This window comes from Metarhizium robertsii (genome assembly GCF_000187425.2).
Source record: "Metarhizium robertsii ARSEF 23 chromosome Unknown MAA_Scf_1, whole genome shotgun sequence".
NCBI lineage: Eukaryota > Fungi > Ascomycota > Sordariomycetes > Hypocreales > Clavicipitaceae > Metarhizium > Metarhizium robertsii.
Genome location: NW_011942149.1, coordinates 4,209,609 through 4,222,845, shown reverse-complemented (window position 1 = coordinate 4,222,845; position 13,237 = coordinate 4,209,609). Strand labels below are relative to the sequence as shown.

The following is a 13,237-nucleotide window of genomic DNA, read 5'->3' as shown; positions in this document are numbered from 1 at the left end:
AGTCCGTAAATGCTGCATAGTAAGGAACGTGTACGAACCATGTCGTCATGCCGCCATCATCGGCAGATGTTTTCCAGTTGCCAGTGTTGGGCAAGAGGCCCAGAACCAAGGTTCAAGCAAGGCCAATTGAGCAGGATTTCGGTAAAAAAAAATTTTGACTAGGGGGACAGAATGCGCGCCACGTTGAACTGGGCGTGTTCATGCTTCAATATTACCCAACCTGCAGTGATGCCTTGCAATGTATGTATGTGCCAGTACGGAGTAATGCAATACCATTTCCCGTGAATACAACTCTGTGGTTGCTGGAAGCGACCAGGTGCTTCCAATTTGAACCGAAGTTCGAGGGATCCCTGTCGCTTTGTTTCAGGGACGGGGGTTTTAAAACACACCAGACACCGTCAAGCCATCAAGCTGTGGGCGTAACGGCTACGCCACTAGTGCAGAACCGAGTACGTGGAACCAGCCGGGGCCGGTTATCGTAGAGTACTCCGTAGTACAAGTACGTATACGTATGTATTTATGTATAATTCTTTGGAGGTAGAGGTGTGCCGGCCTTGAGGCTAACTGTAGGTACGACCGGACCGCCAGCCTCACCCTGCACTCCATGTCTTACAGACAGCATTGTGGACCACAAGGGCCTTGCCAGCAGACTGCTGAGGAAGAGCATGATTGCCTCCTTATGCACCTTAGCATCTGGGCAGTGACCAACGAGGCGCCTGTGTTTTTGTGTGTCGACTGGGCTTGGTACGATGAAATGCAAGATGATGCGTAGTGCCCAAACAAACTGCCGACAAGACGAGTCTTTTGCATGATGTGAATGGCCACATGGTCTCATGTTACCAGCGCATTGCGCATGATTTCTGGAGAAAGCCAAAGGCTGGATATCAAACTCGGCGGTGAAGTCCAAGTGCCAGCAGCCAACTCAAGGGGCCGGGTTTGTGGCGAGAGTGGCCTCTCACGGTCATCCACTGTATCAACGGCTTGCAATGACATCGGGTCCTAGTCGAGCAAATAATTCCAGCAGGCATCATGGGAATCAGGACGGGATGCCCATTAGCAAGAAGCCGTTTCGAGAGCTCGCTAGCTAGCTACCTACCTAGGTAGGTATGCGACGGAGCAAGGGTATATGCCAATTGCCACCCCATTGTTTGAAAGGCGTGTCATTGTGCCATGTGGTCGAATTCCGGTTCGTCTAGTCCCAAGGAACAACTGCCATCGACTCGCCACTGCGGTAAGTTGGAATGCAACTTTGCAATGCCCGACAAGTAGACGACACTGAGAACGGAAGGACGCACAGGCTTGGCCATCCCAGGACATATTGTAACAGTGTCTGAGCCCAAGCTTTCGAGGGCATACAGAGATAAAGTGGCCGGCCGTATGGCTATAAACCCCCGCCCACTAGTTGGAACACGGACGTGGGCGTAGGTTTGACGTGTACACCGCTTCAAAGGGCTTCAAAGTCGTGACCCGTGAGTGATTCAACTGACAGGGTTCTGGGGTACGGAGCAGGACGAATAAGTGATGGAAGAAATATGGAACACTCGGGTAGATCTTCCTGGGTGGCCCGGACGACGCGCCGCTAGACGAGGGAGGTTTGAAGGCAAGGATGGAAGAGATTGATTCAGCAAGAAACTCCTCCCTCGAGAACTCACGTGGTCTAGGGGCGGTGCGGGCCTAAAGCACGGCCCTGAAACGTGACCAGAAACAGACCCAGATGCTCGAGCGAGTGACAATTCAGCCTGCAAAGTTGAATAGTTTCCATTACAGCAATGTGGGTAATAGTACCACAAACACATTACGACGCAAAGCTACACACACACATATATATATGTATGTATGCATATATGGACCAGGAGCTCATGGCCTCTCGTCTTCAGGCTGCGGCCTGTGTAATAAGACAAGAGCTCACCCACCGCTTTTGGATATTCGCGGAAAGGTCCTAGTAGGAACATGCACATGTAGCTCCTCGGGGATGGGGCTGCCGAGATACTACCAAGATACGCAGGCCTATCTGACACAGAGGGTGCCTTGTTTCGTCCTCGGCTGGGATGCAGCTCATCAGCATACACGGGCGAGCGGCGGGTGGCGGACGGCAGCCAGTAGTATCGGAGGCTGCTGTGGCAGTCGGTGAACGGTTGAAGGGGCTTTGGGCAACGATAACGTGGCTGGCAGAAACAGTTGGAAGCAAAGATGTTCGGGAGGCGGGAGGCGGGAGGCGGATCTCTCTTGGGTGCATAATTGTAATAGAAAGCCTGAGAGCGCAAACGGCACTAGTAATGCGTGGCGCCTGTGAGAAAGTCGCAAGTCGCAAGGGCCATGCCAGGGACTGGTCACGGAGCGTCGTTGGTTGGCACATGCAGGTGCCGTCGTAAACTTTGTATGCAACTTGTCGAACACGTCTTTCTGTATGTATGTTGTATGCTCAGTGAAGGCGCCCGCTGCTACTCGGGTCGGCTGAAAGGCCATGCCGCTGGTTGTCTGTTCTCGCCGTTCTGCGGCCTCGTGATATCTCGTCTCTCGTCTCCGAGCCCATTGGAGGCATAAAGGCATATTGTAGGGCCTTGAGGCCTCAAGGCCTTGGAGCCCCGGTGCAATCAAGTGTTATTGCTGCAGCCAGACGACCAGGGGAGCAGACATGATGCATGTACGTGGACGCCTGGCCACCAAACAAGGCCACCAAACAAAATGTGGCAGTCTAACGAGGCATCTCATGCGGGCCATAATTGCGAGCCAAGGGGCCAGCAGCCTGGGTACATGCAGATGATGGGAGCCTGGCAGAGACAGTTCAGATCATCCTGTTGGACTTGGTTGTGGGGGCTGCCGGCGCCATCCCTTGGTTCTGCGTCCGGGAGTTCGGAATAGATTGAGAGAGATGGGATGTTTGCGGAGAGAAGAGACGATTGGGGGTGGGGATGGGGATGGGGATCAGATGGCGGGCATGTCTGCGAACGACAGATGCGGAGCCTAGGAGCCAGGGCAGGGACAAGGAGCCAAGGTACCAGACGAGAAGGGAGAACTAGTCGAGTAGTACCTGGGTCCTCGGTCCTCGAGAGCGACGGCCAGCTTGCCTGTTGGCATCGAATTGAAGGAGAAAAGGATTGACGAGAAGAAGAAGAAGAAGCAGCTTGAAGCAACGCGATGCCAACATGGGATACCAAGTAATTAGAACCTAGTGGCACATGTACGCGGGCAGCGGATACATGTACCATTACCTCAAGTACCTGGGTACTCAAGTGCTTAGATGTAGTACCTAGTAGTCAGGTCCTTAGTAGCCAAAAGTGAGTACCTATAGCGTACTTAAGTACCGCGTCCGGAACAGGCCGACATTAAAACGATTCCGTACGGAGTACGTGGAACTCGATATGGCAGTCCCGAGGGGAGCAGAATCGAGACTCTGCAAGGTGTTTACCCAAGTGCCCATGTATATCTGGATAGATGTGATGTTGCCTACAGGGACCTGGTGCAAGTACCTGGGTAAGTAAGTACCTAGGTACCTAATGTATGGAGTGAATGACACCAGACCACATTCAGTCTCATCATCTCCAATCAGATGCCGACGCAGTCCAGATGTCGGGCGTCTACAACTAAGTCATTCATTGCATGTTTCTGCCTTTGTTGCTGAACGTATTACACCGATTCTGTGTTTCGTATGGAGCACTCTGCAACTTATTGCATGAGACTCTTTGGGCGATTTCTGACCCAATTCTGGGTCGTTGGTTGATGCGAACTAACGTTGCTCTTTTTGTCATGGTCTCGACTCATGGCAAGCGAGCACATGCTTGCCCGACGCCGGGGGTTTTTTTTTTATTTCTTTTCTTTTTAAAAAAAAAATCTGTCTTTTTCTAATAATAAGAGAAAAATACCCGCACTTTTGTCTGCCTCTCGGTCGCTGCCGCGACTGGCAACCTGAACAGGGATCTAGGCGAAACAGCTGCGAAAAGCCGTTGCTGTACTCGACATTCTGCATTCACCCCATCCTCTGTGCCCAAACATGAAAGATCTGTCCATACACTAGACTCAAAATTTTATCATTATTATCGACTCTGTGCTTGCCTCAAGGTACTACTACTATGGAGTACTCTGTATTGTAATAATACTACGTGGTCTGGCCATTCTAACTTTGACCATGGGCTCCCCCCTTCGTCTAAGCCAGTGCCACAAACCTTCTTGTTGTCTCGTCTTGTTCCCTCATCAATTCGCCGCTTTAACTTGATCGTACCGGGTCAATGCGTTTTCTTGAACAGCCATTTTCCTCTAGTGCTTGTGTTGGTGCTATGGTGGTAACTGACGAGTCTCTCGAGGCCAAACAGAACGGAAATTGGAATGTTTGCGTCGTCATTGTGTATTTGAGCAAACCGACGCAACGGGGACAATGGCATGTGTGCGAATTCACCCGATGGCGGCTTGATTCTCCCACCCCCCTCCCCCGGATGAAATCAAAGCAGTTCCCGCCAGTGTTTCTGTCGCTGTTGTTCTCTTCCCTCCCCCCCAAAACAACCAAAGACGCGGGCCCAATTGGTTGCAGGGATTTGGAAGGGACGTCTCCTTGCGTTGACACGTCAAAGGTTCTCTCACTGTCAGGCATGGTCCCTCAACATGACCTTTGGCCCACGATGGCTCTGGATGCTGGCGCCGCCGACTGGCCATTTTGCATGGCCGTTTTGTTTTCATTTTCACTCTTGTTCGAATTTCTCCTTTCCCTGTTTCCCCGAACTTCCGGTGGGACACGTCGGGGCACCCTTGGGTCACAAAAGATGAATCCTGGTGTCACCGCTTCACATGTTTTATATCGTCACTCTGTGGCATTATCTCCTCACACCCCCCAAATTAAGCTCGACCGGTGAGCAAGCCCGGGTCCAAGTATAAAACCCCAGCTACGCCCTAGGCTCTCTCGTGACGTTGAAGCATCAAGTCTTGTCTTCTGCCGTCGTAGCATCAAGTGTGTGGCACGCAACAGCTCTTTTATATTCATTTATCACTTCGGTCTTGCGGCCACCCTCCACCGTCTGCCTCACTTACACCACCTCCGCGACAACGTCTGGTGCAAAGTCAATACGACGTTGCGGTTACTCGCCATCACCGCCACTATATCACTGCCTACACACTTGCAAGTCGTCTCGCATTGTCGTTGCAAGGGAGCACGCGGCATGACGTCCTATCTCATCATCGGTGCCGGCAACTTTGGTGCCGCCACCGCGTTGAGCTTGGCCAAACGGGAAGGAACCACCAATGTCACTCTCGTTGATACCACAAATTTCCCAAATCCTCGTGCCGCTTCGCACGACATCAACAAGATTGTCCGTGACGACTATCCTGACAAGCTGTACATGCAAATGCTGAAGAAGGCCATGCCCATGTGGCGAAATCACGACCTATACAAGCCATGGTATCATGAGGTTGGCATGCTGAGGGCCGACCCCTCCAACTTTGGCGAGCAGAGCATTGCCTCGTACAAGGAGATGGGCATTGAGAACAAGGCACACTTTCTTACTGTAAAGGAGGTTCGCCAACGGTGGAACGGCTCCTTCGCCACTGCCAACTTTGACGGCTTGGACAAGATTCTCTTCAACCCGGCAGTGGGCTTTGCCGAGGCGGACAAAGCCCTCGGGGCTGTCGTTCAAGAAGCCGTGGACCAGGGTATTGAGTACGTCGTGGGCGTCGTGACAAAGATCAACATTGGTGCCACTGGTGAGTGCACGGGAATCACACTGCAGTCTGGGGAGACTCTGCATGCAGACAAAATCTTGCTTGCCACCGGGGCACGCACCGCAGCCCTGCTGGCACAGAGTGCGCCTGAGAATCAACAGCTTCAGGTCGGCGACAGGCTGCTGGCAACCGGTGCCGTGAGCTTCTACGCCAAGGTCCAGGGCGCCCAGCAGGAGAAGCTGTCGTCTATTCCCGTGTTGAAGAATTGCTTGCCTCAGGTCAAAGGTTTGTCGCGTCCCAGGGCAACGGCCTCGCCATCACCATTCCAGCTTGCAATGGCTTGCCAAGCTGACTTGAAACTATAGGCGAAGGAATGTCCATTCTTGCAGATGGTACCATCAAATTCAACTGCGATATGTGCTTCACCAACTACGTCGAGTGCCCCTTGACCGGGCAGCGCCTGTCCATGGCCCCCGAAGACAGCGCGTTCAACGTCTGGACCGGGCCCAAGTTCATCAAGTTCTTCCAAGAGCGCGCCAGAAAGACCCTTGATGGCCTCTACGGCAAGGAGGTGGAGGATGTCGCTATTGACGCCTACCGCATGTGCTGGTAAGTTATGTGCCAAATGTTGTTCCAACTTCTCCACCTGTTATTAGTGAAGGCCCGCGTTATAAACCAATAACTGCATGCTGACGAAACGTCCTTCTCTACAGGGACGCATCTACTCCAACACACGACTTCCTAATCACGCCACATCCGCATAGCCGTGGTCTCTACGTGGCAACTGGCGGCTCGTTTCATGGCTGGAAGTTCTTGCAAGTAATTGGAGACTACATTGCCGACATGATGCAAGGCAGCCTTGAGACCGAATTCGCTGATCGTTGGGCTTGGGACAAAAAAGGCGGTGATGGCCATTCAGCCAATCCGACATATCAGATCGTGGGAGACCTGCAGGACTGGCTCGCGTGACCGGCCACGCACTATACTGCTGAGGTTCGTTGCAGTAACTACTCGATCTTGTCTCCGAGGCGGTAAGAGCGTCGAGGAAAGAGTCAACAAACGCGACAACACTGGCGCTACATTGCGAATTACCTGACTAAAAATTACGAAAGAGAAAAAAAGCAACAAGACAAAGAGTTTATGCCTTTACACCTCAGAGAGGCTGAATGTGGGGCACTGTGCAAACAGCATACTGGAGTTCTCGCGTCGGAATGTGCTTGGTTTTCTTTACTTGTTCACGGCTTTTTTTTGGTGATACATACTACGGAGTTTCTTAACTTTTTTTTCTTTCCTTCTTTTTTTAAACTTGGACACTATGGTAATTTCAATTTCACTATTGCGTTTCATCTTAAAAATGCTGTCGAATTTGAGGCTTATACAAAAGCTTTGTCACTGGATATGTGATGAATACGCCGCCCCTTCCTTCTTGCACAGGCTTTCCCCCATAGAGAGGCGGACTTGCGACGAGTCTTATTTTTATTTGGACAATATCGAACCATGGCTTCAAGAGGGGCCGGGATCGGTGCGGTAGGGCTAGACCTGAACTACTGTGGGAAACAGACTGAATGATAGGTGGTGGACCTGACGGTTTCGCTTTGTCTGGCGTGTGCATGAACGAATGATCTCGAGTGAGAATTTTCAATACAACAACTACAACTGCTCCGTTCCCCTTGCAGCCCTGGCCCTCTGTGCGTGTGCTGCCGTCTACTTGGGTTTTGTGCATGAGGCCATTTCGATGAAGAATGAAAGAAACTGGCAATGGACTATTGACTTGCCCAACCACATGCTTGACTGACATTGGGGAGCACGGTTCTCCTACGATCGGAAAGCAATGAGCGTTTAGAAACTGTCCACGCCCAGCATTGTCTGTCCTCGTAAACAGAGGCCACTTGGAAAGGCAAAAGTCACTTCTACTCCAAACTTGAATGAGTAGATGGTGAAGAGGGGTTGTGTGTCAATAGCTGCCGATCAACTGGTCCTTGCACATTTGACACGCTGGTGGCTGGAAGCAAGCAAAAGGGGGAATATTAACCCCGTGGGAAGATTCCTGGAATCCTGAGAAGCTTTCATAATTGTGGCTGGCTGAGTTGTTGGCACGCGTTTGGTTTGGCACATGGCGTCCGAGATCCGGCCCAGGGGGGAGGGCTACATGTACATATGGAAGCGGCATCCTATTGGATGAAGATTCAGGAATACGGTGCTTGAAACTTGAGATGAACTCTTGCGGTCCGTCATCTGTCTGCGTGGAATTGGGCCATCAAAAGCATCCTTTGCATGCCAGGCCGTCAGCTGTCACGATGACTAAACGTCACCTCGAGACTCGCCGCCCAGAAAATGAAGAAGCAGGCACGAACGGGGATATTGCCGATGTCATCAGCATATCCAGTAGCCAATTACAGATTACATTTCACAATAAGGTAACAATTTGAGAAAATAGGCGAACTAGCTAACATGTTGAGGGTTCATGTCGGAAACATTCTTGCCCATTCTGTCAAAGGCACATGGCCACCAAGCGCCCTGCGAAATAACGCACGTGTACCACAACGGATGCGTCGCCGAAAGCTTGACGCAGCAGACATCTATCGGAGAGGGAAGGATAAATCATCATTCCCAACAAGAACGCCACTGTCCGCAGCTCGGACGCCATGAACGTGCGTTTCACTCGCCGCTCCGTAGCGTTAAACGGCAAACCACCTACCAGCATTTTCAACCGTGATGGACCTTCTACCGTGATTGGATGCTAGACAAAGAAGAGTCATGGTCAAGGCAAATACGTACGTCGTATGCGGAACGACGATTCTTTGACGCCATTATCTTTCCCAACGCCTCGATCCACCGAAAAGGGGGAAAATGAAGAAAGGGGGGATGGAGGCAAAAGAACGCTGCTCAAACGAAGGACTCTGAATCCCCAGCAGAATCCAGATTGATCACGGATGCTGCAGAAGCGGAAAGATCCGGCATGTCTGAGTATTATGGTGCGATCAGGCATTCTGGTGGCATGATACCCCGTACAGAATACAAGGGATAGGTTTCGGAACCTCTAACGGGGACAGTACGCGAGACAGAGATGGCCTGATATGACCGTGTCTGAGAACGGGGGAGTTGACCCGTCATTCTGGTAAAAGGGCGTTCAATACGGAGCACGGTCATCCGAGCATGGGCATCTTGCGGCGTGCGTAATATGCACAAACACAAATGACGCATGTGCCGTGGGCATTGAGACCGGGGCCTCAGCTGTTTTGTGTCCTTTTTTGCTTTTCCTTGTTTTCTTCTCTTATCATTTTCATCGCTTGTTGACGGGGCAAATTTCTCAAAAAGCAAATATTTTAGCCGCGGTTGACAAGAAGGCGGCCTTGGCACGATGTATGTATGTTTCTTGTTGCTAATGCCCGGTTTGAGATGGCCAACCGGGGTTTTCTATATGCGCTGCATACGGGCGTAGTTTTGAGGCTCGATGCCTTTGGGATGTATCTATAATATGCAGTGTACCCATGCAGCCGATGATGATGACGACGATGATAATGATGGATAATGGCGGGCTCAATCGAGGAGACGCTATTGGTTTCACGTTTTTTTGTTTTTCAGGCGGTGCGGTGTAAGATGCTGGCAATGGCTACGGCAAGTACGTCTCAAATCGTACGATAAAGGTGATGGAAAATGTGATAATTCATTACCAGAATCTATAGGCGTGGACATATCAGGCCCTGTGGGCAAAGAAAGCTGGTCCCCCTTCCTCCCTACAACATCCAAAGCTAATGTCTAATATACCTCGAGAACATAACGTCCCTCTTCCTTCAGCTTTTCAATCTCCTTCTTGGGATCGACCTTTTTCCCGCCGGCCTTGGCATCAGCTGCAATGGCCTCCTCCAGGACCTTGGTCACGTCGGGGACAGGCCAGGTAGGACCGCACAAGTAGAAGCTACCTTCGTCCTGGACGTACGCCTTGGCAATATCCCCCAGAGTTTGGCGCATCCTGTCCTGGATGTAGATCTTCTGAGGCTGATCCCGAGAGAAGGCAGCACCAATCAGAGTAACCACGCCCGCGGCGAGGTACGCCTCCCACTCTTCACCGTATAGATACTCCTCGCGCTGGTGCCGGGAACCGAGGTATAAGAGGATGGCGCCGATTTCCTTGCCCTGCGCCTTCTGCATGGCACGATACTGGACGAATGCGCGGAAGGGAGCGAGACCCGTGCCCAGGCCTGCCATGATGAGTGGTGCCGTGTCCCTGGTAGGGAGCTTCATGACCGAAGGCTTGACAGAGGCCGTCACAACAGCGCCTGGCTGCAGGCGGCTGAGGTAGCGCGTGGCATGGCCATAGCGAGTGCGGCCCTTGGTGTCGACCCAGTCGACCACGACGATCATCAGAGCGACCGAGTTGGGCGTCACGGCCTGTGCCGAGGCGATCGAGTACTCGCGACGCTTGAGGGGGCTGACCATCCTGACCAGGTCGTTGAAGCTGGGGCGGGCAGACTTGAATTCGTCGAGGACATCGACGTACGTCAGCATGTCTACTTCGGAGCGTCGCTTGAAGTCCTCGGCCCCGGCAGAGCTGCCAAGGGCCTCGAGCTTCTTCCTTTCAGTCTCGTCGGTAGCAAACTCAGCCAGGGCTTCGTAGAATCGCTTCGGTGGCTTGCCGAGAATGTCGACGTTCTGGATCAAAGCCTGATGAACGGTACGAATCTCCAACGCCTCAGGATCCTCACGAGCAGGTACCCGGGCCAGCTCGGCCGGGTTGAGGCCATAGGCCTGAATGAACGCAGAGACCTGCTCCTCGTCATTCTCCGCATGGATTCCAAGGGCTTCACCAATCTTGTACGTGAGGCCAGAGTCGCCAAGGTCGAACTCAATGTGGAAAATGTTGCGATCGTAATCGGAGGGGGTAAGGCGACGGTTCTCCTTGACACGGATAGTAGCCGTGTTGACTGGCAAATCTGGTCGGAGCCCCGTGCGTGTCTCGTAAACTTCCTTGAAGACGAGACCCTTGGCGGCAGTCTGCCAGTCGCGGAGCTCCAGAGCCTCCTCGACATCTTTCTTCTGGAACGGAACGAAACTGTTGGACTGGAGGGATATGGGGAGCTGGGGAGCCTCAAAGTTGTCCGCGACTTCGGCCCAGGTAGCTGGCACTTCAAGCTTACTGAGGCACTGATTGACAGCTTCAACACACTCTTCCAAAGTGGGCGGGTGGCCTTCAACAAGGACCAGCTTGCTGATAATCTCAGGAGAAAGCTCCGGCTGGGCAACTTTCAGAAAAGCCAATTCAAGAAGCAACTTGGACTGAGCATCCTTCTCAAAGGCAGGGGAGAAGGAAGTGTCCAGAACAAAGAGCTGGGCGTCCTTCTCCTGAACAGCCTTGCGGAATGCAGCAGAGAGACGCTTCTCAACCTCCTCGACCTTGAAATTGGGCAGCTTGATAATGATCTTGCCGCCGTGGGCGACGCTCTCCATAACATTCACATCCTTGAGCACACAATCATCACCAATAACAGCGACATCCGCCTCATACACGTCGTAAGGAGCCTCCAGGGCTTTCCTGGAAGCTCGCACATCCGTGCGGACAACACCGCCCTGCGTGAGGTTATCATACGTGGCGTGAACGTAGACATTAGTTGTGGACTGCTTGGAAAGGATGTGGCCAATAACGGCGGGAGAGTTGACAGCTGCTGAGTTGTCAACGTCCCAGAAAGTGTATTGTTCAGCATTAACCAGAGAAGGCAAGGTCTTGGCTTCATCCTCGTTGCCAAACACCTTGTGCAATGTGTTTACCAGGCCCTGGGGAGTCAGGGACTGGGCGGGAGTGTACTTGATGTCAAGGACTCGGGGCTCCTCGCCAAACTTTCCAGAGAACGTAACGGCGGCCAAGACATCGCCGTAGAGGGCGGACTGGGTGGCATCGTCCGCTACGGCAACGTGGTCACGAACCTGACCGAGGACAGCAATGGTGCGAGCTGAGGCAGGGATGGATTTGAGGAACTCCTCCTCGATGAATGGCCGGTAAACGCGGACATTGATGACGCCGACCCTGGCACCATCAGCAGCGATCTTGTTCAGAGTCTGCTTGGCAACTTGGGTTTCGACGCTGCCAAAGGCAACAAGAACCACATCCGGGGTTTCGTGGCCGTGGTATTCAAACGGCTGGTAAACCGTTCCAAGCTCATCGTTGAATAGCTTCAACAGCTCAACGACTTTGCCGGCAGTGTCCAGATGAGAGTTGAGCTTGCCCGCCTCAGACACAAGCTTGTTGTATACGTCGGCGACACCAGACTCGCTCAAAGCATCGACAACTCGCAGAGTTTCTCTAGCAACGCGGATACCATCGTAGACATGGAGCGTAGGTAAGACAGTAGCGAGCAGAGTCGAGAACAGGGACATGTGCTGGGCCTCATATGTAGAAGAGCTGCTAACCAGACCTAGGCCAAGATCCTCCGCCAATCTCAACGCCGTGTCGTAATTGGAAACAAGGCCGTCGGCATCGGTGTAATCGGCCGCAGCGACGTGGGCAACAAACGGGCTGGAAACGCTATACAAGAGGGAGAGTTGGTCTAGAGTGCCCCGTAACTGTTGAAGACTGCCCGAGGGGGCGAGCAACGTCTGGGGAATGTGTCTCCTCGAGACATCAAAGTCGGGAGAAAAGATGTATCCCAACCCCAAGGCACCAGCTCCGGTTCTAGTCTGCAGAGGGAGAACCTGAGGGGCGTATCCATGAATGTTGGTGTTCTGTTTGGCAGCCCAGTTCTTGGCGGCGACGTCGAGGTCGAAAGTCTCCGGAGAGTAGGAGAATATCTTGTCGGAGAGCTTGTAGGCAATCTGCTGCACGAGGAGCTGAGCCGTCACGTAGGTAGGGCCGGAGATGGCGTCCAAGGGGACAGGCTGGCCAAAGGGCAACGCTGATGAGAGGATCTCAAAGTCGGAGGAGTTGGTCTTTTGCGGAGGGACGGCGCCGCCAGTCGACTCCTGCGGTTGAGAACGCATCTTGAATACGTCTGATCAAGACTGTCGATGAGGAGGGCGTCGTTGACGTCACGTATGGAGGAGAGAGGCTGGCTCAGATGACGGAGGAGTTTCCCTTTGTCTCTGGCGAATATCCAGTTCCCTCGGTATACAAATACCTCCAACAACGTCAATTCAAAAACGACCAGATGCCTCAAGAGCGAAGACAGGTGTACAGGAAACAGGAAAAGGTCAAGAAAGATGTCGAGTTCAGGAGCGCATTGAAAACCATTTTCGAGTCTCGACCCCACGCTCAAACCCATACTAGCCCATACCTCGGTGCCCATAAAACTCCCCTTCCATGGCGATTCGTGTCCTGCGATTACTATCGCCATTGGCATTCTCCCGGTTCTGGCCCCAAATTGTTGATACTTTGATAGAATCACGCAATTCATTTTTACCAGATTAGGTTTAGCGCCTATGATGCAAGAGCCAGATCCTCACGCGGTCCCCGGATTGATCCACTTTTTCCGACTTCCGCCATCGAGGGACCGAAGGGTGGTAGAACGAACAGCGAGGTTCCGCCGAGTCCCGCTCTGCTGGTTTCATCTTTGACTTCATTCATGCATGCTTCGTATTTGTGTTTCATTTTAGAATGATG

General features: G+C 52.5%; 2 protein-coding genes across 2 annotated transcripts; one reads left to right on the top strand and one right to left on the bottom strand.

Moving 5' to 3' along the window:
- Positions 1-5,147: 5,147 nt before the first annotated feature.
- Positions 5,148-6,615, top strand: MAA_02260 (sarcosine oxidase; the record flags this gene model as incomplete). The annotated part of the gene is made up of 3 exons (XM_007820258.1): positions 5,148-5,931; positions 6,012-6,255; positions 6,360-6,615. The coding sequence occupies 3 exons, from the start codon at positions 5,148-5,150 to the stop codon at positions 6,613-6,615; spliced, it is 1,284 nt and encodes a 427-aa protein (XP_007818449.1).
- Positions 6,616-9,405: 2,790 nt separating this feature from the next.
- On the bottom strand, positions 9,406-12,618 carry MAA_02261 (alpha subunit of assimilatory sulfite reductase; the record flags this gene model as incomplete). Its single annotated transcript, XM_007820259.1, has 1 exon — positions 9,406-12,618. One exon carries the CDS (start codon positions 12,616-12,618, stop codon positions 9,406-9,408), a length of 3,213 nt encoding a protein of 1,070 aa, XP_007818450.1.
- Positions 12,619-13,237: the final 619 nt, after the last annotated feature.